General features: G+C 40.8%; 2 protein-coding genes across 3 annotated transcripts in view; one reads left to right on the top strand and one right to left on the bottom strand.

Annotated features, from left to right (window-relative positions):
- The window catches only part of FANCM (FA complementation group M), an 89,955-nt gene that overhangs the window by 9,119 nt on the left and 55,885 nt on the right, over nt 1-24,951 (top strand). The window lies entirely within an intron of this gene.
- Nucleotides 6,993-24,222, bottom strand: LOC142109042 (heme-binding protein 1-like). Of its 2 annotated transcripts, XM_075193053.1 has the most exons (6): nt 24,017-24,222; nt 23,524-23,786; nt 12,921-13,012; nt 12,119-12,260; nt 11,737-11,920; nt 6,993-7,608 (listed from the first exon to the last, which is right to left on the bottom strand). In XM_075193053.1, the coding sequence occupies exons 2-6, from the start codon at nt 23,753-23,755 to the stop codon at nt 7,437-7,439; spliced, it is 822 nt and encodes a 273-aa protein (XP_075049154.1). In that variant the 5' UTR covers nt 23,756-23,786; nt 24,017-24,222; the 3' UTR covers nt 6,993-7,436. The 2 variants fall into 2 exon arrangements, with proteins under 2 accessions (XP_075049154.1, XP_075049153.1); XM_075193052.1 differs by having other exon boundaries at nt 23,524-24,221.

Raw genomic sequence — 24,951 nt, 5'->3', positions numbered from 1 at the left:
AGATGTGCATAAGCGTACCAATTTCACCACAATTTCTCCAACAATATTTAGATTCTGATGGCCAGATTTTATGCAGCTTATCTGGAGTAAGATATAAACCTGTGAACAATTTTAGTCAACATTTCCGAATGGTTAATACACTTTGACATCTTATATATGTTTAGGAAGAGTCTCCCCCCATACTTCTTCTGAAATAGTGATATTTAGGTCGGCTTCCCAGACAGCTTGAATCGGTAAAACCCGATTGTCAATGGGAGTTAAGAGTATTGTAGAGGTAGATTTGAGAAAGCTGAAGAAATCCTAACTGAGGGGATTGGAGAGGACAGGATAAATCATAGTGTTTGAAGAGATACCTGTGAAATGATAGTGAGAGCAGAAGCGATCATAGTCTGAGTAGCGATATAAGAGAAAACAAGGGAAAGCCAAGTAATAGATCATAGCGTATGGAGACAGATAGAACAGGGGAAATGATGGCTTGGAGGGTAAGACAGAGCCAGCAAGTCCATAGAACACAAAGTGAGAGAGCGCACAGGGGGAAATCATAGCGCCAAGGAAGTCCATAGCACATGGAGGGGAGACAGCGTTGGGGAAGTCCATAGCGCATGGAGGGGAGACAGCGCCGGGGGAGGTCCATATCACCTGGAGGGGAGACAGCGCCAAGGAAGTCCATAGCGCATGGAGGGGAGACAGCGCTGGGGAAGTCCATAGCGCATGGAGGGGAGACAGCGCCGGGGAAGTCCATAGCGCATGGAGGGGAGACAGCGCCGGGGAAGTCCATAGCGCATGGAGGGGAGACAGCGCCGGGGAAGTCCATAGCGCATGGAGGGGAGACAGCGCCGGGGAAGTCCATAGCGCATGGAGGGGAGACAGCGCCGGGGAAGTCCATAGCGCATGGAGGGGAGACAGCGCCGGGGAAGTCCATAGCGCATGGAGGGGAGACAGCGCCGGGGAAGTCCATAGCGCATGGAGGGGAGACAGCGCCGGGGAAGTCCATAGCGCATGGAGGGGAGACAGCGCCGGGGAAGTCCATAGCGCATGGAGGGGAGAGGCCGCAGGAATCTTCAGACCCTCCCCGAAAACTAAAGAGAGAGCATGATCTATTATGTAATTTGCTATTTAATATGCTATGAATTGTAATGGGTTAGTAATGCTATTGGAAAAAAATAACAGATGCCTGTAATAAATATGTTAAGAAGAGAATTGCCTGTATTTGGCTACTTACACACTGGCGTATGTATTGTGTAATTAAATATTACAAATACATATAAACTGCATTGTGCTTAATGAGATTACTATTTTGACTTCCTATCTCGGTAAATGCTTGACTGCATCTTATTGCGTTTACAATGTGCTCTCGTTGAGCTGAAAATAAGTTTCATTGAATGGAGTCAGCTTAAACGCAGGTAAATTTCCGCTACGTACAGTCCCATTTGGTACAATGATTTTTATTTTCACAGCTGTTTACGTGCGCTTAACTGGAAATAAAATTGCATCTTAACTGTAGAATTTTAAAGCCGGTCTGCATGGTAATAATAATGTGTGGTTATGTGTGCATTTACATGGAACTATTACTTTAAATCAGTGGGAAGTAAGCACTTAACTAGAAAAATCACCATGTAATCCCTTATCACACAGAAGCTTTCCCCACCCTTTTAGAATTAAAGGACCATTGTTGTAAAATTGAAAAAAAGAAATAAGAGCAGCTTTATTAAATATTCACTTTGATCATTGTTTTATATTTCAAGAGGAAATGAGATAATAATCAGGGTTTTCTATAACTGGCTTAAGAATTCTGATTTAGACCATTTAAAAAAAAAAAAAATGTTTTGCCAGTATTCTAAATCCAGTTGTACTGTGATAATTACCTTGTTTCCTTCTGAAATGTTAAACTGTGATAAAAACAAAAAATATATATATTTTGCTGTAATAAAGCGATTATTATTTTTTTCCCAGATTTGTGTTGTAAGGGCTGTAGTAAGGGGCAGCTGGTAGCCGTAGGGTGAGGCGTGAAGATCGAAGTGAGAACGCACTCTCCCAATAGTACTGTTTGTGAGCATGTAAGGGGAGGAGCCTGGGCTATAACACATAACCAATCAGCATTCACTCAGCAGATGTTCTAAATAGTCCACCATGTGGGTCGCTTGGGTGAGTGGGCATTATAAGGGGTATTTTGGGTTGAGTGGGGGTTTGAGCGCCATGTGGGGGAAATCTGAAGAATATTTCAGAGTGTATGTGGGATCTACTCTATGGGCACGTAGGGTCTCTTTCTTTAATGGAATATATTGTTCTAATTTTGTTTCTGAAATTAAGGGTGATCTGCTGCACGAAGGTTAGAGGACTGCACCAAGTGTATCCGGTTGCCCATCACTGCGTCTTTATTTGTGAATATATGTTATCGCCCCTCAGTAAGATTCAGGGGAGGACTGGCAATGTTTGGCCTTATTCTAGCCAATGTTGTTTGTAGCAGCAAACCTCTGGTGGATTTATAATGCAGTTCTTCCAAATATCTGGTGATTCTACAAAACATGATCTCTAAAACAATAGTATAAGGACATATCCAACGCCTTTGGGATACAGATGTGTTTTTACGTATGTTTATACTAGTTTTAAAGCTGTACTATTGTGTACGTAAGATTTTATTCACGTTTCCCCCCCCCTAGCCGAAGCCCTGGGGGCTGCTACAATGCAGTTCTTTATTTGTGGGTATGTGGCCTTAGTAACCAGCGGGTCAAGCTGGGGTACCCTGAATTTCTGTACATTGAGCCAGATTGAAAAGCTTGGTTGTAAGGGAGTCCATTGTCAGACGCACCAACCGCACCTTATGGCTATGGGCTTTGCGTGGACATTTGTGAAAGTATTTTGGAAATGGAATGATTTCAAATGATAGAACTCGGTAGAGAGCGAAACCTCTTTATTGGTGCATGCAAGACATTTTCGTTTATAGCACCCCTTCAACTGTGTCGGTGGGGCGGAGCTTCTATGTGTGTCGGTGGGGCGGAGCTTCTATGTGTGTCTTTGGGGCGGAGCTTCTTGGTGGGATTGCAGTGCAACCTTTATGGAAGCAAAGTAGCGCTTGCGACAGTAAAACCAGTGGTACTAAAAACGTTGTCCTACAGTAGGTCACCGTCACACCCGGTGGTCGAAGGGGAAATTTAGAAGTGGGGTATGAAAAACGTATTGGGAATGCAAGTGACTGGAATGCGATATTTTTACAATTAAGGCTTTGTGTATCTTCTGCTTTTACACAGGTCGTCGAACGATTTTACAATGTACTCCATTTTCCATTCAATATAGGGTGTTCTTGAATTTCTGATGAAGGCTCACAGCTGACCATTAACCAGTTGTATAGACCTTGTGTGTGTATGGTGGGGGGTGTGGGGTAAATTTGAGGAATCGGAGAGTATCAAAAAAGACTTTGAGCATCTGTATCATTTTACTTGGTTAGTGTATTAAAAGTGGCTATGAGTGACTGTTTTCTTAAGGGCTTGTTCCCACCAGCATGTTTTTAAATTTTTTATGGGTGCTGCTAATAGAATAACATCGTATTTGGTCAAACGGCAACACCTCAAAAGCACAAACTGCATCACTAAAGTCTATTCATTTTCATGTGTTTGACCCATTTTCCAGCACATGTGTGAATGGTCTTGAGGCTCATTTTACGCAGGAGGAGGAAGTTTTGTCTAAACTTTAGTATCACTAGAGTATAACATTATTATAGGCAAGTGCTACACAGGGAAAATTAGTCTCTGCGATTAATAAGATTAATCTCTTACAAAACACTGTGCTACTTTTTATTCCTTTGCATGATTCTTGTATTCATCTCTCTGCAATCTCATTGCATCGGGCAAACCAGCGTTGCCTGCCCTAACGCACCTACGTAATTAAAACAAGTTCAAGCAGTGAATCTCTCACCTCATCATAGTCATTGGACGCAATAAATCGCTGAAAGTTCACCTGATGCAATTAAATTGTGCCATGTTCATTTTACTCAAGACATATGAAAAAAAAATCCATGACCCTCACCTCATTAACAAGGTGATCAAGAAATGGTAATTAGTGAATCGTCACTTGCAATTCAGCAATTAAAAATCTTCTCTTTAGTTTACCCATTAGGTTGAATATATCCAGAGTGAGTCTAGAGATAAGAATATTTAAAGTAAGTGAACTATGGCCCACTGCGGGTCTGTGTATCTCATAGTGAGGAAAAAGTTAGCGTTTATCTCAAGGCCAAAGGTAGGTTCGGAAATAAGTCCGAATTATTAACTGCTCTTGCAGGAATACCAAGAAAGACAGGAGATATGGTAGTGGTAACAAATATTATTTTAGAATAATTTGCTATCTGGAAAGTCTCAATAACCCACTTCCAATACTACAAGGTATATATCTATTTGTATTTAATAACAAATCCACACTTTTTTCAAATATAGATTTAATATACAGCACAACTACTAGAATATATATGTAGCACAAATATATATATATATATATATATATATATATATATATATATATATATATATTTTTTTTTTTGATTTTATTTTTAAACCACTGTATACCCAAGGAATGGGTGTACGATACTCTGTAGCGCGCATTTTATTATATACCTGGTGACTGTTAATGTATTATCTGTCCTTTCTAGAGTACAACTGTGATAGTAACAAACGTTCTGAAGTCACAAATTATGTACAATTGGTCATAGTTTCATTCCACCAAGCCCCCCAGCCACAGAAACACTGATTCTAGATTGTAACTGACAGACTTGTAGCAGGTTTTTTTTTAGCAAACAACTGATTCTTGATTTGTTGCTGCGGGTTACAGTAACTCTTTCCTGTGTGTCAGTTTTCATAAATGTCTTCTGGACCACCAAACAAGCTGGATTTCAGAATGATTTTGGTGATAACCGTACGCTGGAGCCGCTCAGCGGGGCAAATGGTCTTCTGTATAAAAGATGAGGTATTCTATGCTGGGGGTGAGCAAAGTTTATAAAGTGTAGCAGCACTTTGGAAGCAGCTATGTTGTGGCCTGAACCAATACGTATGAGAATACAGCCTAATGATTCACTAGGAACAAGTGACACGAGGAATGAGTGAATACATGTCTTGGGCACATTACACATTTTTTCGTGAGTTTACCGGGACTCTAAGGGGGGAATTCAATTGGCCGCATTACTCGTGAAAGTAACGCAGTCTGGGCATTATTACCGTTGCTACAATAATAGTGCGCATTATTGCCGCTAGTACAGTAATTTCAACCCTGAGTTCTGCTATGAGAGCTGTGAGCAGACACCTGCGCTTAAACTGCCGTACTAACGGTAATAGTGCGAGGGTCGCATTACTTCCATGAGTAACACGGCCAATTGAACTCCCCATTAAGACAAGTCATCGATGTAACATTATGAATCTTTCTCACGCCCAATAGAGGTGTGCAGAGAAATAAGCTATGTTCGATTACCGTAGCACCCGATATGGAGCATAGCAGGACGTCGCAGTTATGTCCGGTGGCTCATTGTAGTGAACTGAACCCCCCCCCCATATTTTGTTGAATGGGAAACCACAGGTGAAGAACGATATAATGCAGTGTGGTGCTGTTCTGAAACCCTGCATAGTATCACACCCAGCACAGTGCGTTATTGGCAACGGTTTCTCTTGTACAGGGTGTAGTATTATATGTACCAGTGTCTGGGGCGGATCAAATTCAGCGCAAAATCCTTTCGGAGCCTCACGCACCGAAACACCTGGAAATGAGCACATCACACAAGGCTCCAATGAGATTTTGCGCTGGTTTGAATCCACTTCTGTGATGTTACTGTATGTAGGCTTTACCAAAATGTTGTTTAGATTACATTCTTGTCAGTAGTGACTAATGAACCATCGGAGGAGATGAGACCAGAGCGACTGATGAACCAGAAACGCGTGGTGAAATCACATTCCGAGTTACAGCAGATGATGGAAATATTTAGGGCAATCTGTGGGACCACGGAAGATGTATTTTTCATTTGTGCCCATGATAACATCAGTTGATCTGGTCGGTCTTACAGCACTGAGTAGCCGGAAGGCACTTGTCATTGGCAGATCGAGGAGGGTGAAGGTTTGACGATGACCATTATACTTTACATTGCAATGATATATAAATTTAAAGGTTATCTTTTTAACGTTACACCAGTAACCCGCAACATGGCAGACAATCCAGTCCATCAATTCGTTAGGAATCCGTAACATCACTGGTACTTGCTCTCCCTAATCTTGGGTCGTCTTGTGTAGGTGACAGAGGTACGTCAGGGCTCGCTCGAACAGAAGTATTCTCTGGGAAAATTAGTAAAAATGCATGGCACGAACGCGTTTTGCATTTGCTGTGTTATCGCCAACACAATAAATTGTACTGGTAGCACTCATTAACCCATAAGAAATAGGTTGTGGTGCATTTTACAGTTTTAAAACTGGTGTTAAAATTTGACCGTGCCATTGACTATTATTTGACCTTTTTAAGTCGCTCACGTCTATTATTGCGATTAAAAAGCTGATAGGTGTGAATAAGCCCTAGAGGTGCCAAAGATCACAGATTTGAAATAGTAAAATATCTAGAGCTTACTTTACTTACTGTTTGACACCCAATTCATTTTAACGTCTGATTGCATTTCCTACACATTAACTCTTAAGAATCCATACCGATCCACTTATTGTTTTGTGCTAGGGTATTTATTTTAAAGCGCATGCTACCTTTTATGACGTTAATTCTCTTTATTTACTTATTTATTTTTTATAATTTAACCTTATTAGTACATAGGAAATAAAGTTTCGGATCTAATTCCTCATGTAGAATCCTGGGTGACATCCAAGGTGCTTTCTGCCCTAAATATAAAACCTGTTTGTACTCTTAAAGCTTACCTACGGAGTCGGCTATTTTGTGGGCTGCATAAGGAATGGATGACCTCACGGAGGCGTGGTGTGATGTCACAGTTGATTGTGAATTGATGGACTGCATTCCCATGAATGTGTTTTTTTTGTTTTTGTTTTAGCACAATATGGTTGCCCACGTATTCTTGTTACCTTACCATCCATGGCGTACTTTGGTATCACGTGCCTCCTTTTGAAATGATGGAAGTATAATTGTGCAGAAAAAACACATTTGAACTTATTTTGTTTAAACGAAGACAAAATAAGGAAATTGAAGAGTATTTTAACAATAGGTGCATACGAGTAGTTACCCTGTTATTTTCTGATTTGCAGACCAATCGAAGCTGATTGGTTGCCCTAGGGTACTCTGCATTTGCACCTATGTTGGCAGATCACCCTTCATGCCCATAGACAACAGAGAAGGGTACGTTCAGTTCTAAGCCACCTGATTGGGTACAGAAGCCATGCTGTATTTTGTAATAGTGTCAATGTCCACTGGGGGCAGCGTTACGTTCTCATGAGCATTCTCCACCTCTGCAGAGCTCACGGCCTCTCTAAGAACCAGATCTCGTTTTGTCTGTTGGCTGCCGCTGGGTTTGTGTATCCCGCCACAATAAACGTGTCCTGTAGGCACAGATCTGGAGATTCCAGTAGCTCGGCCAGCAAGGATATTTCACGCATAATTGACACCTCATTTGTCGCTCCAGTAAATGTTCTGTAAGAAGAGAATATAAACTCAGTTGCCTTCGTTGTAAAGAGAGCCGGTCTCCTACACAAAGTGGTTGAGCCCAAGAAATGGCTGCTAGAAATCTTAATGAGAATGAGCCTGTCCGATCACTAGAAATTGGCGACATCATGGAGGCATAAGTCGTGAAGTGCTTAAACCACTTTGTATAGGTGACAGGCACACCTGGGGGTAAATGTATCAAGCTGAGAGTTTTCCGGCGGGTTTGAAAATCCAATCAGATTCTAGCTATCATTTATTTAGTACATTCTACAAAATGATAGCTAGATTCTGATTGGTTGCTATAGGCAACATCTCCACTTTTCAAACCCGCCGGAAAACTCTCAGCTTGATACATTTACCCCTTGATGTCTAATAGAAAAAATGTATAATAAAATCTCTTTATAAGCAACATTAAAGCAAGAATCCCACATAGTTGTTTTTCTTCTTTTAAATAGCAAGTTAAGTTCATTTTTAAGCACTCATCTGATATTATTATCTAATGTTATATATGATGTTATTTTCTTAGCTATCTTAAATAAATTGTTATACCCTTGTGAAAAACTCTGGTTGGCAAATGGCTGCCAGACACAGTCAGCCTGCTACACAGGTTCGGATCTCTCCGCATGTCATGTGATGACAGCGGAGGGGAGAAAAGGAAGATGTCATAGTGCAGGAAGAGCTCAGAGGGGCGTTACAAAGCCTCTCTGCTCACTACATCATGTGCGATATGACTGTGGTTGCCATGGTTGTCCAGAATCAGAACTCATTAATAGCAGCCGCAGCAACAAAAAAAAGGAAAATGGTAAATACCAACATTCTTTTTATAGCCCACCTGTGTCATTTATGTTAAGAAAAAAAAACCTGCTTGATTTTTTCAAAAGATTGCAGCTTAAATCTCAGTGTGAGAGCATTTTAAGAGTTTCAACAAATGAAACACATTAAATGCATACATAAATACATAGCGGTTTAATTGGGTTTTCATTTGTATTTATACATATGCACGTTTGTGTGCGCCTGCTGTCTGCACAGCGTGATTTCTCTCAACATATACTACGCAAACTGGCATATTTACTGTACTTCTGCCCCCAAGTGTTTATAGAAAATATGTCTTTCTCTTATTTGCTGGGCACAATATTTCATTCAAAAAAACTCTTTTAAATGAAAGATTGCATATTAGGGATTGAGAAAAAGGGGAGACTTGTGTGATGAAAACAAAACTTTGGTTCGGATTCCACGCTCAGCACAAGGCAGTCAGCTGATCGTCTGGGATGTCGTCCTGTTTTCTAGTACAGAGATACAAACCTGATAACAAGCTGATCACTCAAATCCTTTAAACGTTAAAACTTTGTATTTTGTGTTGTGTACAGGATGGAAAATGTGGAAATATTCTCTTTTTATGTTCTATATTTGAAGACACTTCTGTGATAGACAGTGAGTTAGTTCTTGTGGTAGACAAGCTCTTAGTGGCCTTCCATAGATGCCTTCTACTCTCTCCTCCCTTCTCCCCTCTAAATAAATGTTTGATAGAATGACTTTATCTTCCTGTCTGCATTGGTGAAGGAGTGCGGTGCAGTTAGAGGCAGGAACTGTATGCAACAACACATAGGCAAAGTTCTTCGATAATAAGAACAATGACTGTGCTTCACATGGGTTATGTAACTGCTGTTTATAGAGGCACCATTGCATTGCATTTTCTTTACAAGGCCACTAGATATATCGTATGGTTAAGCTTTAAAACCCGGTGTTAGTGTGTACAGTTAAATTCTGTATTTAAGCTATATAGTCATTTTCCGCGGCTTCTGCTTTGATTTAAAGTATAATAAACTTAGACTTTTTTTTTTCTTTTGATCATGAGTCAATGTAGTCAGTGCTTGGTGATAAAACTACATGTACCAGCATGCTTTGCACCTGTCCAGTCACATCTAGTAATGGCAAATGATTGAGTCCCATCTGCAGCCACTATAAAAAAAAACCCACAAATGTCGCTAATCGCAACATAAAAAAAAGTGTTTTCTGCGCTTTCTTATGTTACATACCCCTGTGTGGTTTCGCACCCACCCATGTTATGTGGTGTTTACCAGAACATGACCTCTGCGTAAACTCATGACAAAATAGTGACCAATTGATGGCTATAACAAACATTCCTTCTATACACATGGACCAGCAATGTTAAAGAAATACAAGAAGGGCCGTGAGCCGGAGAATGCACTGCAGGGTATAAAAATGTTAGATATGAAAACCTCCTATGAATACCATTTATTATTGGTTAATTTTGCAGATTTTTTTTACCAACCCTGGAACTATTTATATAAAATTCAGATCTGTCCAAACCTCCCACCTAGATTGCAGATTGTCATTTATTCGTTCAGCTTTGCAGAATTGTGTATTTTTGTATTGCTGCGAGAAGAGTCACTAGGTTTCCGAGAGTGGTTAATAGGCATCTTGTAACTGTAGCACATTGTGATTAAATTCAGGGGGGGTGCCAATGAATTCAATATGTCATCTTTTGTAGACACGACCCTGTTATATCTTGTAAATAGATGTTCTCTAGAGTAATTGTGCCTTGGCGGTGACTGGCTGATTATCCCTGCGGCGGGGGGCAATTCAGGTCGCTACGTTCTCTCTGAGCGCTTATTACTTTTATTCTTGCGGCCAAGGAAGTTTTTGTTCCTCTGTATAAGGTCTGAATAGATTGGCCTTTGTGGCAGGTCACTTAGACCCTTGTCTTATTGCAACCCAATAATCCTTTGTCATAGAAAAGTGACCTCCTTCAAGACCGGGAAGTGGGTTCTGACTGAAGAACGCATTACTTACATCAGCCTTAGGATGAAGCCAGATGGAAAGGCCACACGCCGGTCATATGGGTTTTAAAACTATTAGGGCTCATTCTTATTTAAAATGTGTTCTTGAAGAATAAGCTGCACTAAATGCCTGGCCTGGCCTTTCAGGACTCTCTTCTTGAAAGGGATTAAACACCTTTTGTATAGCAGAGAATACCCAGCATGAGATTGATTTGGTTTTAAAGTTAAATCCTCCCTATGTGCATATAAGGTCCTGTAAATATACAGTATCTGGCCTTTCTGTACTACTCCATTTAGAGCAAATGTCAATGGTCTGTAGAACATTAGTCATTTGCCAGAGGAGAGTCCTTCTGAAAACAGCAATTACCATCTATTGTGTTTCACTGCTCGGTTTGTTGGGCTTATTTAATAAGGCGATAGAGTAGCTAAGTGCAAAATCTTAATATTTGTTCTAAGCAGCTTACACCATTCATCAACACGTTCAGTAGCTGCATGGGTTTGCTAAATATACTCTGCGCTTCTAATTAACTAATAACCCCAGCTTTAAATATGTCCTAGTGGAAAAGCCTAGATAGTGTTCTTCTAAGAATTGATTATATTGGTCACAATTTTGGATCATTTTGCAGAAAAAAAGGCTATAAAGTCCAGTTTTAGCACATTGAGACATTATCGCTATTTGCAAACCGCCAACAGAAAATGGGATACATTGTAGACGGATTGCCCATTATACTGTCTTATGACAGAAGATGGGACAAGTTTACTTGCAAACGTGTAGGGAAATGTAGTAACTTATATTGAAGGTGTTCCACAGATAAATGTATAATGAGCTATGGGTGGAATGCCCCAGGGACGTTGAGTATAGTATTAATCTACTTTGCGCAGCTTCCACACCTAAAGCATTAACCCTGCAATAAAGTATGTTGTTTTAATTGTAGGAGTTCTCGTTGTCGTTATGGAGGTAATCGTAAACACGATTAACACCGCTGCTATTTGGGGTGAGGTTAGACCAGTGTTTCCTCAACTCGGTCCTCAGGGACCCCTAACAGTGCATGTTTTCCATATCTCCTTGCTGGAGCACAGGTGTAATCATTACTGACTCGTAACAGATCCACAGGTGGTATAATTATTTTGCTTGTCACCTGGAAAACCTGCACTGTTTGGGGTCCCTGAGGACTGGGTTTGGGAAACACTGGGTTAGACAGTAGTAAACTGGAGGAGTCTCTCTCCCATGGAAGCTCTTACAAGGTGCGGAGAGCTATCAGTCATCCGCCTCTGTGTGAACACCTGGATACAGTGGTAAAAGCAGAAGATGTACCTAGTGAAGACCAGGGTGGGAGGCCATTCCTCGATCACTATTTCCTGATCGGTTGGCTGAGGCGGATCATCTTGGAGGTGGGTAGGGATATAATATGCCACCGTCACGGAGCGCATGAGCGCGGTCCGGGCCTCATCTGTGTGCACTGTTGTCAGTATTGGGATGGTCATGCCCAGGTATAAGCCTAGGAGTAAACATACAGCAAGGTCATTAGATCCTACAAACCGTGACCTGCAGAATTCAGATCATCCATATTTATTGGGAAAGTTGCAGATGTTGTCAATATAAGTTTCAATTTTGATATGTTTGTTAGTAAAAGGCAATGAAACCCTCATTTTTTAACATTAGTTACTTAATGAGCTAATTGGACATTGGCTCTTACCTGACGAGTTTTGCTCACAAATGTATCTCATGAGTTTCATGAACCCCATACATATACTCTGCTCATACTGCTCCTCGTGCATCTTGATACAGGCCCATTTGGCTTTTCCATATTGTCTTTTTTCATACAGAACTTCCCCACACTACAAGCAAAACCACAATAATTAAATGGACACTTTCATAATAATTGTGCAGATTTATGTTTCTACTTGGCTAGTATGGAGGGTGTGGCCTCTGACTAGGCCACACCCCCAAGCTGTTGTATTGTGAGAACATTATCACCCATTAGCAAGACTAAGAGGAGGGCATTGGTCAGAGACAAGAGGATTATGGGAAAGAGACAAACTATGGCTTTGGAGGCAAGCTGTACTCTAACCATAATTTCCATTTAATAAAGCTAGGGAAATTTCTGCAACGTGAATGTTAAATATTCATCAAAGGGAAAGTGAAAAAAAATAAAATAGGATTTGTGTGCTTTTAACACTGCGATGCTGTGGAACACTATTAATCATTGCTTTGAATTTTTTAAATGGGGCTGGAAAAATAAGAATGGTGGTGGGGGATTCTAGTAAGCACAGTGTGTTCTAAAATGCCGCAGCGTGTGTGGACGCCATGGTTACGGAATCATTTCACCTCCGTTTAGGAGACAGTTGTCTGCACAAAATCATATTTTTCTAAATTCTCCTGAAATTCACAATGAACGAGTTCTACATATTGAAAACAGAATTGCTATTGTGTGTTTTTTGGGTCACGTGAAATAATACTTCAGTGCATTTCGATGCTGAGATTTAGAAATGAATTACCTTTTCTTTTTGGCTGAGGAGCAGGTAGGGCACTCTTTGACGTTCTTCTGTCCGGCCGTTCCTTGTCAACTGTTGGATGGGTTCTGCCATCTCTATAATAAAAACGAAGCTTATGTATTTGGTGTCTGTGAATAGACTGGTTTATATCCTATAGAGGCATAGAGTTCCCAGAAAACATATATATTAAAGTGGATTGCACAAAGAGCATAAGAATAATGGACAGGTCTGCTATTTGTATGTACAGGAGGTCTTGTAGAGAGGATCAGGATGACCAATTCTGTAATTTCTCCTCCGTCACTAGAAAAGGATTATATACCAAGGTTTGCCTCTTAGATGATTGAAAAGGGCGGTGTGATTTTTTTTTTTTCCTGGACCAGGTACAGCTACACAAGATTGGCCAATCACGTCCAATCTCTTGACTCCCTTTTCACATTACAGTATCCCACCGCAGACACCATAGTAGCTGCCCCAGCTCCTGCTTTATTGTCTGATTTGTTTGTTATAGCTTGTAACACTCTTTTAAATTGCCCGCTGATATGTTATTACAGATGGGTGTTTCTTTCCTTAATTAAATGTATTGTTTTATCTTATTACTGAGATTAAGGGTAATGTGTGGCCCCTTTAAAGGTCAGAGGGCCACACCATGCAGCCCCCAAAGTGCATCAGGTTGTCCATCACTGCTCTAATCTGCAGAGCAACATTAAAACCCAACATATACGTGCTGCAAATATTTACAGACTGTTAGTGAACACTTGTGTTGGAAGGTTTTAGTGCATAATTATTTAGAACGTGTTGTACATACATTAATCCTTAAGGGCTCTTTTACACCTCTCTGCTGTTAATTGCCACCAACACCTGAAAAGCCGCTAGTTCATTCTAAAATTTCAAGTTTTAAAACGTGACACAATCTATTTCTCATGTATTAAAACACACTACAGGTATAATAGGTTGGTAAACATGCAATGCATCAAACTGCACTGAAAACGTGTTAGTTATTTTTTTTTTAACGCGTTTGTTTACGTGCCTTTTATCAATTTTACTGACAACATGAAAGCACAAAACAGGGGTTTGGATCATAAAGCGGAACCATTTAATTGTTAACCAATTGAGCTTTGACGATTTACTGCTTAAAATCTGCTTTGTAGTGGTTGCGTTTCTTCTGAACATTAATTTTGCTTAAACCTAAAAAGTGATTTCCTATTTGTATTTGACTAATTTTTTTCCCCTTTTGAACTGTGAAGCTTTTAATAAACCCCCCCATACAGTAATTGTGCTCTCTCCAGTCACCGCCAGGCACCTCTAAGCCTGGGAGCCGCTAATCTCATTGAGATATTCAGGTCATGCTGGCATTAAGTGCTGCCTAATAACTAGTGAGTTTCATCTGATTCTCAGAGTTCCCAGTGCCTGCTTTTTCCTGGGAAAATACATTTATCGCAAACTAACTTACAAGACAGAATTTACGAGCTTTACAGCCTCTGTTGCCAAAACACATTTATGGAAACTGCAATTGGTCAAATCGATGCCTCCGTGATTCCACTAGTTCCCAGTAAATATTGGTTCAACCAACAAAATGGCCGACCTCAATGTCTCTAATGGTGACTGATGCACTTTAGTTTAAACCCAAAGAATTTTTTTTTATCCAGTAAGGGGCTTTCATTACAGTAACTTATATCGTTAACATAAACATTTAAACTTCTGTCAAGTTATGCTGTGCAGCGAAATACAATCTTTATTCTGTTATCAACCATTTTCTGCTAAGAGGTTCTTTGCGGAGTCCTTTAATGGGATTACTGACAGGAATTTTGATCGTGAGGTAAGATTGTTCAAGTTTTGATAAGCTGCTCTAACTTTAACATACATATTTTGATTATCAGTAACTCTTTTTTTTTTATTTGGCATCTTGTATTTTAGGTTTAATACTCCTTTAAATTTGTCGTGCCCTCTTTCAACGTTGTGTAATCCATGACTAACGTAGGAATCTTAAATTATAATAAAACCCGCTGTACCAGTTGTACATAAGATGGTATTTGATAGACTGGGTGGGGCGTCTTTCTTATAAAACACTTCTCTTGTTGGATAGATATAAACCACCAGCTTTGGGCAATGTGACTGTGTAATCCTCTCTTCTTTAAGTTTTACCTCTTGTGCACTTTAAGGAGGAGGTGGGGGGAGCGATTCAATTAGGAGCGAGTTGTCTGTTGTTGCCTCACACGGTATTTTTGCGATGCTGATCGCGTGATCGAAATATGGTTAAATCCCTCATTTGTGCTCCCACCTCCTGGATGTGGAAGCAGAAATGAGCAGGATAAAGCATGTTTTATCATGTGATCAGTACAATTGCGACCTTCCGACCTAGAATAGGTGTCTGCACCTAATCTAGAGCATTTGTTTCGGGGATCTTTCCACCATGTCAGGCGTATAATCTGATTGACCAGAAGACTTTTCTCCCATCTTTCACGTTCATACACCCATCCACCCACATTGTCATACGTGACCATCTTCCATTTGTTACAGGTTCAAATTAAGACAATTACCTTGAAGTAAGCATTACTTAAGATGCAATTTCTGTAACTACTTCACCAGCAATTGGAAGTCCTGATGAGCATGCCGATGATTCCCGTGTACACACTTAGGCTGAGTACACACTACAGTGGCTGATTCAGACGATTATCAAGACATTCATACGATAAACGACAGTTTAGCCCGATATCGCATTAGTGTGTACGCTCCAACGATGAACGATTGACGTTCCAAAGCACATTGCATAGTTTTGATTTTGCTTTTTAAGCCGGGCTAAAAATCTCTATCAATGATGAAACATTGTCGTTCCAATTCTGCAGTGTGTAAGCACTCGGCACCGGCAGTGTCCATAGATCTCTATGGAGTGTGCAGAGTCACATTCTTTTCAGCCGATGGTTATGATAGATGAAGAGCACAGATCTGAGGGTAAGTCTTTTAAAACGTGTACAGTGTGTACACAGGAATCGGCTGCTGATCGGGACTTTTTTTTTCTCCAGTTGTTAGTAAAATAGTTATTGGTACGGCATTGGGAGAAATTTTCTCTAGTGTGTACCCAGCCTTACCAGTTTACCTTCTGTGATCCTCATTTCTCATAACCATCTGCTGGTGACTCTGCACACTCTACAGAGATCTGCCTACGCTGCTGGTCGTGAGTGCGTAAACACTTCCACATTTGGCCGACATCGTTCCATCTTTGATTGTAATTTTTATAAAGTTTAGAAAACCAAATTAACAGATGCGATGTGCTTTGGTAACGTTAAAACATGATCGTGGCAGCGTACACACACTTGCAATATCTGAACAAACGGTTGTGAATCTTGTGATCTGCACGATAATTGCACAGATGTGTACCCGGCATTATAGACTAACTGCATAGGATTAGTTGGCTATAAAAAGTATAGGCCTGACATGTCTGCTTTTTAAGTGGATTTGTCATAATAAGTCATAGAGAAAACTTTTGTAATTGTTACTCTTCCCGGAGATGAGGGAATAATACACCCCTACTGTAAATTATAAACTATTAGAAGTTGCGACCATATAAAAGCACAAGGTAGTAGGCAGAGGACTCTTGGGGCTAGATTTACTAAGCTGCGGGTTTGAAAAAGTGGAGATGTTGCCTATAGCAATCAATCGGGGTCTATCTGTTATTTTGTAGAAGGTACTAAATAAATGAGAGCTAGAATCTGATTGGTTGCTATAGGCAAGATCCCCACTTTTTCAAACCCGCAGCTTAGTAAATCTAGCCCCTAGTCACATAACAGAAATCTGAGGTGACTTGTAATATCTAGAATAGCTTACACTAAATCAGGCCTGGCCAACCTGTGGCTCTCCAGCTGTTGTGAAACTACAAGTCCCAGTATGCCTTGCCAGCTATTGGCTGGTTATCTACTGGCAAAGCATGCTGGGGCTTGTAGTTTCACAACACCTGGAGAGCCACAGGTTGGCCAGTCCTGCATTAGGAGGTGTAATACACACACTTTCCCAATTAACACTGAAGTAATAATATCAGAACTGAATAATTATATGCAGTAACGGGTTTATACAGACATTCACAGGTGTATACACACGTCTTAAGACAGGGACTAATGTGAATGAATAAACACTCTCTGTAAAGCGCTGCATAATATGTTGGCTTTATACAAACAATATGAGACAGCCTGGTACAGTGATGGGCAACAGGATGCCCTATGCCTGCTGATATGTTGTTACAGGTCTTTCTGTCATTAAATATACTGTTTTTTTAACTTATTGCTGAGACTAAGGGTAATGTGTGGCCCTTCTGACGGTTATAGGGCCACACCTTGCGGCCCCCATAGTGTTTGGGGTTGCCCATCACTGACCTGGTAGATCTGTCCTCTCCTCTCCTCATATGCATAGACCGCCCCTGACATTAGGATGAAGCTGCAGGTGAAAGGCTACGAATATACACAAAGGAGTATATAAATAGAATATCAATAAACAATCTCTTGTGTACTATAGTGCTCCCAAAGTGGGTAATACATGATGTCATCACATTCATTCATCTTTATACGTCTCTGCCGTACTGGGAAATTATCTTATTCACAGGAGATAAAACCAGAACCCTTTCTCAGTTCAATCCTCCGTCTCCTAACGGCCGCCCATTGGTTTTTCCAATTAAGGAAATGTGCTTGTATTTAAGAATGTTACAAAGTGTTCCAGAACAGAGCAGAGACCTATGTGTTAGCTAATAACATCTATGTCTTATAATAGCGCGTTTCCACCTAATCTATCACTGTATAGATGGCAGTAGGGCTCTATGGCATGTTCATTTTAGAGATCTATTGGGACATTTTTCTTGCTTTTTTAGTTGTTTTGCCTGGCACCATGAAAACTGTGATGGCCCTAGGGCCACATACCACCCTCCGAGCTGTCACGTGCGGCCCCCAGCACCTTCCTGCTTTGTCAGATTTGTGAGTTATACCATGAAACACTTGTTTATCGTACATTAAAATGGCTGCTGTTTTATTAATGTTTTGGGCCAATGCTGCTTGTTATATACAGACTTAGAGTATATAAATAAATAGTGTTTAAATTGGCAATATTTCGCCCCTTCTATACACAGGAAAGGCAGCTCGTTTGGGCAGATTAATAGTTTCGGTAATTGTGTAAATGTTACATTTATTAGATTCTTACACACATGGTGGTACACAAGTGTGGAAACATCCTTCTAAAACAGAAAGTAAGGTAAGTAAGGAGGTATTAATCCAGCGTCTACACACGCGATCTGGGTATGGTGGAAAACCTTTATAGGTATGTGGCCAGTATGGCGTCCATCTTGGATGCAACTATAATTTTTAATTTTTTTTTTAAAAAAGGGTGTTTACACACTTATGGAGCACCCTGTATTTTGTTCCTTCATTTTGCCTATTTTTGGAATGGACCTAAAATATATTTTATCTCATTTCTACAAAAGAAAGCGCTATCTGCAGTGTATAAGGTGCTTTTTTTGGAAACAGAAAATACATTCACTTCCTATTCTTCACCTTCTAGGGATCTGGAGGCTCAACTACAAATATTATAAGATGGAGGTTGATCAGACCTCTCTCCTTAATGCTCCCATCCTCATACAAGTGCTCTAAAGTTTTGCAGCAGTCTCGTTGTGCAGAATGAAAGAGTGATTGTCATTATAGGCCTCTGTGCTAATCCTCTGTCCCATGTCCGTGTGTGGTGATATCACATGCTGGGAGATATCCACTATATGGAAGGCGGAATTTCCTGTCAGTCCACAGTGAAAGGGTTAATGACATGGTGCATATCATTTTGATTTGTTTAGTCCTAACTAAATTTTCATTAGCCAATCCTATGCATGTCACCCCGTCACCCCCCCCTACCTTATTGTGAGCGGTGCCATAGTCATTCCATTGATTGTGTGGCTGAAGAGAAGATAGATGTAACTCTCTCTGATCATACAGCCAATCACAGTGCAGTATGGAAATTGTTCTGTGTACAATCCATATTTTAATGCGCACAGTAACAGGCATTTTTCCATTGACCACAGTACAGGAATGTCATGCATGATTAAAGTGGCACATTGTAGCAGCCACTTTTCACCAAACCTTGTGACCGTAACGAATAAATAAGCTGGTAAAGGATTGCTGCATGGCATACTGGGGCACCGCCTCTGGGTACCGCTTACTCCCTCTTACTGCTTGTGTGCACAGTCCCGACGGCTTCCTTAAGACTCTTTATGTCCGACTTTACGAGGCACTGTGACGCATGACTGAATTGACAGTTTTATTTAGCAAAACGTAGCAATAACTCTGTACGGCTCTGTTTTACCTTGTACTGACATGATCTGTATAGGACAGATTTTCTGTAACCAATGCTGCAATTTACTGTGTAAATCACTTATCTGGGATTATCTCCTACTCAGAAGTGTTGTATTTCAGCCTGTCTGCACATTGATAACCAATAGGAGGTGTACATGTCAGCCCTTTTACACCTGGTGAGCTAATACACTAGGGGGGGGAGCCTTTGAATCTATCTATAATAGTTTGCTAGATACAATATCTTGCAGACTGTATCTAACACTCGCCTTACTCAACTTTTCTGTAGCTTGTGGGGGATGACCGTACGATGAAGATTGAGAGGATAAAGAAGTGTTTGATAGAGTGCATCTAGCAAAATATTACACATGATAGGGGTTATATTTGATATTTGTATGTTTTAACTTTCAAAAAAACAAAAGAAAATGAAAAACCCAGAAAGATGGAAGCGAATTCTCTGATAGTCATATCTGAATAATGCTCATTGTTTGGAAAATGCCTGAGGCACAATTATGACTAGTGCCAACTAAAGAGGTTTGTTTACCTTCAGATGACTTTAAGTTGTTAGCTTGTCACCCTCGTGCCTCTTTAACTAAAAAATAAAATAAATCACTTATTTTCTCAGTTCCCTTCTGTGCTTTTCAGTCATGTGTTCTTAGAATCTGGCAGAATTGTTCCTTTTGCTCTGGGATCCACAGCTCTTGACAACTCCCTGCAATTGTTCCAGAGAACGACTGCATGTTGTATCCCTAGGTAATAAGAATAAATCTGCCTGCTGATCTGAAGCCATGGCTGAAATTCACAAGGAAGCCAAAGCTATTTATGTAGCAAAAGATGGGAGGACATTGTAAGCCAACAATGTCAACTCCTCTCTAGGTGGAAAACCTCTTTAAAGCAACATTTTTCATTTATTATAAAATTTTTGAAATGCAAATCAGTGGGTAACATGATGATAAAAAGTCAGTGTTTTCTTCAAATAGACAATGGTTTCCTCTCGTCTGTATGAAATATATATTGGTTTAAGTGCTAAGTGCGCTGTCGTTCTGGAGATTAGATAGGTTGTTCCAATTGTGCCCTTTTCATATGAAATTCAAAAGTATTGTTCACTTAATGCAGGGCTAAGAGATTTTCTGCGATTTCCGCAAATCCTCTTATTGTGGCAGCTTACACTTGAGGGAGCCGTGGAAAGCGGCGTAATTCAGTCTGCATGGTTACGGCTGGTGGATCAACATACAAGGTCATTACATGCACTCAATACCGGCTCTCAAGTGTGTTATCTGTGCGCACAGGAGTGATATAGAGATGGCAGGGAGATCTGGATAAGGGTGTCAGAGGGACAGGTAATGTCCTAAGACAGTTTAAATTATTCCCACTGCCTACATGGGGACATTTTGGGCCTGATTCATCAAGGAACGTAAATGCCGTTTTTTGTTTTTTTTATTGTTTTTTTTTTTGCGTATAATCTGCAAATTTGATCTGCGTATGCCCCAAACGGGACCATACGCAACTAAACGCGGCAGCGTTCAATTCATCTTCGTACGCAAAGGACACTTACTACAACCTATGATTTGAGGGAGGGAATAGGACGGGAAAGGGGCATTCATCCGTAGTCACAGTACGGGCGTGCCAAACTCGAGCGCATGCAGGTACGTCCGGCTCAAGCACGGGCATCTCGGTTACTTGTTCTGCCGTATCACTTGTTCCAGCTACAGGGCTAGTCTAAGTCCTGATTACTAGTGACGGCAGTCACGTATGCATGCTATATAACATGTTTGCCGTCAGGAACAGTTGTAAAAATTAATTTCCTTTTCAAAATCTGGACACCGGTTGTCACTTTTCAGTCAAAGTCTATAGATAATGTTCCATTTTACATTTGAACATTCACATTTGTAAATGCAATAATGTAATTCAAAACAATAGGATGTTTTGTGAGGCTTTATGAATGTGCTAAAGGCACCTACTACATAGTGTGGCCTTTTACATGAAAATGCAATGTGGTTACAGGAGGCTGCATTTTGTATTACATCCTTATGTACGTATCCACCAGCGCTCCATGTAGGCTTAATATTGGTCCCTGTATTTCCATTAAAAAGCATAATGTTGTCAGAAGCAAACACCAAATGTGTGCATGGGCCATTGTGTATTTTCAATTTCCACTTGCACAAATTTTTTTATTTTTTTTTCTGCCATTGTTGTGGGACCCCAATAGAGGTGGTTCCCTATGGAATGTAAGACACAGGTTGTGCCCCTCTGCCTAACTCTGTACTAGCAATCTGCAGCTCTCACCAGTTAGAAGACCATAGGTTGTCTGCTCTGAAGGGAGCAATGGAACAGTGCCCTCTAGTGGCAACATTAATGATTAAAGTATGATACATTACTTGTACGTAGGTGGTGGGGCAGCTTGTCCTTCTGTGCATTGTACGCTACTTGTTTTCTAGTTCTATAATTTAGTCACCTCTAACGTTTCTTCCCAGATTCACACAGTATATAATCTGCCCTGACCTTCTGCTGTATAGTCTAAATAGCATCTTTACAATGCGCTATAGTCAGGGCTGGACAAATCTCACAAGCCAGGGAGCCATTATTATCTGTTGATGCCCAGACTGCTTCAGAGAGCCCGGGATTCCTAGGTTTGCCTGACTTGTAGATGCTGCATTATTTTGTCCACCTCTGACTACAGGCAATGATGTGACCGGTGCCATCACTTCATCTTTACCGTCAGACTGTGTAAAGAAGGGAAAAGAACTGCAAGTTTAATTTTCCATGTTCCAGGAGGTTTAGCTGTCACTTCTGTTTGTGAACACAGTGTGGAGTGAATAGACTCTATGATGGTAAATCTCTTAACAGTCTTATGGGTATTGAGGGATGAGATTTCTGGAGTAATTACCTCAGGAACTAGACATTCTGTTCACACAGGAATCACTGTAAAGCAGAAGAATAACCTCTAGTGTATCTATCTATAATATATTAATGTAATATAATATACTACACTTTTTCAGACACATTATTTAGCCATGCTATTGGACATTAGCTAAAACCAATTGTGTAGCATGAACAGTGCAAACTTATCCATTACTCACCTGGAGGGGGGAGGGCAGGCACATTTTAGTCTGGGGGGCAAGACTGAACTCAGCAGCCTATTAGGAACATCTTAAAGGACAAATAATGCAGCTGACCCAGCCTAAGATAGCCCACTATGGGGCTGGTCCTGGGGGCAAGATGCCCCCCTACCAGCCAATTAACCTACCAGTATGTTTTTGGAGTGTGGGAGGAAACTGGAGCACCCGGAGGAAACCCACGCAAACACAGGGAGAACATACAAACTCCACACAGATAAGGCCATGGTCGGGAATTGAACTCATGACCCCAGTGCTGTGAGCCAGAAGTGCTAACCACTGAGCCACCGTGCTGCCCATATGAACCTTTCTGACAGTAAAAATAAAATCATAATTCCGTAGCTTATTTTGCATAACACATAAATCTATCTATATCTAGTGACAATGTGAATGTTTTGCCCAATCTTATACTTTTTTTATTTTAGCTGTTAGACTGCACAGTTAAGTTAGGAGTTTAACATCACAATATGGGGACAATTCAATCCAGTGCGACACGCCGTGGAGTCCCTCTGTAACGGGCAAGAGAGCACTCAACGGCGATGTAACATCGCAGATATTACCTGGAAATATGCGCAGCTGAACGTCGCAGAGAATTAAACACCCCCCCCCCCCCAATGTCTACAGACTTGACCAGCTGAGACACCGGTGTCCATCTACATGACCCTTGTGCCTTTATATTTGGTTGTTCCCCCTCTTACTGTAGATTGAAATAAGAGTATGAGTTTACACAACTATAGTACAATATAACTAATGTCTTCCTGTAGTAATTTTTTTTTTTTTATTAGCCACACATTTATTAACCCTCTTAGATTGTAAGCTCCTTTGGGCAGCACCATCTTTAGCACCTTTAAAAGCAGGACAAATTAGCCAATGGTGCTTTTCACATCACTGCTTTCTAACATGAATACTCTGTTTAAAAGTTTAGAATGCAGTGTGACCTATTTCTCACAATAGATTGCATTAGTAACAGCACACTACATGAAAAGAGCATACAAAACATGCTAAACACATGAATAAAATGCATCTTGTGTTTTTATCCGTTTTCCTAGTGCATGTGTGTGACGGAGACCTACAAAGAGTTTGTGAGATAACAGACAGGACCGTAAACCTATGGTAATAGCAGTCTATTTATATGGTTATATTGGTAGTTCCCCGATGACCCTAAACCCTGGTCCTTACCATTTGGCACCTCGACTTGATGTCCTCTGGCTACGGTTTGCCAGTAGTTTAGCAGCTGATCTTGTTCTGCGTCCTCCATGGGTTCCAACTTCTCCTCGGTGCTTCCATTACTGTTGTACGCCGAGTCCGACCCCACATCGTCCGTCATGTTGTCCAAGTCATCTAAAGTGATCATCCCAGCTGCAGGGGGCTCTTGCACCCCACCGCTCATCCTGCATCCTTCTCGTTGCATGTTTAGCTGCGGAACTGGGTTTTTATATTACCTAGAAACCAAACCTATATTAAGAACCCAGCGCTGTCAACCAGTCTACAATCTCTCTGGCCAAGCTTAGAAATTGCTGTGGGAATCTTATTGAGGGGCTGCAGCTGTTCTAGGACAAATCTAAGTCTATAGCCTAGCCCTAGACTGGTGTAAAATATCAAATAGACTATTAGTAGCCCACTGTGACCCTTAATCACAATGCCCAAGCTGGAATCAGCTGAACTTATTCACCTTTCCCAGAATGCAGCTGTGCAGAGCAGCTGAACCAATCGAGGCCAAGTAAAAGTTTGTGCAGTTTTGATAAGACCGTACTCTAGCTCTGGCCTGAATGCTAGAAATTGCAGGAGTGTTCTTCTTCCCTCCCTCCCTTCCTGTCCCCACTAGCAGTAATTCGGACTGTAGGAGCACTCCGTGTTGCTGTCTTCTCAGCAGCTGCTTTTAAAAGCTGAGCTTAGAGGAGGCGGTCAGGAGGAAGCCCTTGAGGGAGGGGAGAGGCAGATAGACACATGCTTTAAGTCAGGTGGGGGGAGGAGAGTGTTGTCAACTGTACTTTAACGCTTGCTGTACCAGATCATGCTAGGTCCTTGCATGTATTTCCCATGTCTGGGTAGTGCACTTATATTTATGGGTGCAGCCAGTGTCTTTTGAATGCATATAATGTAGAATACACAACATATTTGTTAGGAGTTTCTTACTGAGATCTACGCAGCCCCACCCTGTAATATATAGTGCTTCTGCTTCTTCAATTACATGTATGTAACCTGTGTTCCTCACAACAGACCTGTGTGTAATGTTATATCTGCCACTGTCCGCACAAACACAAGTGTTGAACCTGTTTTTGCAAAACATAAACCTGCAACTTGTTTTATTTAATTTTTTATTTTTTTAAACAAAAATCTGTTTCATCGTGGTCAGCTCTTGGCTGCATCTATACCCATCACTTATTGATGCGAAGAATTGCAGTCAATATACAGAGTAGGAGGAGTGGTACTGTACTCTGCAGATCACAGTGTTGGTAACTCTGCAGTACTCTGTGAGCCATGTGGTGTGTAAGTTTTAGTGAATGTATTTTATGGGCAGTTGTACATAATATATTTTCATCTTTAGATGCTGTTTAGTAAATGGTTGACAATAAACTGATTTTGTATAATACTCACCTTATAGGG

Source organism: Mixophyes fleayi, chromosome 12 (assembly GCF_038048845.1).
Source record: "Mixophyes fleayi isolate aMixFle1 chromosome 12, aMixFle1.hap1, whole genome shotgun sequence".
In the NCBI taxonomy this organism is placed as follows: domain Eukaryota; kingdom Metazoa; phylum Chordata; class Amphibia; order Anura; family Limnodynastidae; genus Mixophyes; species Mixophyes fleayi.
This window is presented reverse-complemented; position numbering and strand designations above follow the sequence as displayed.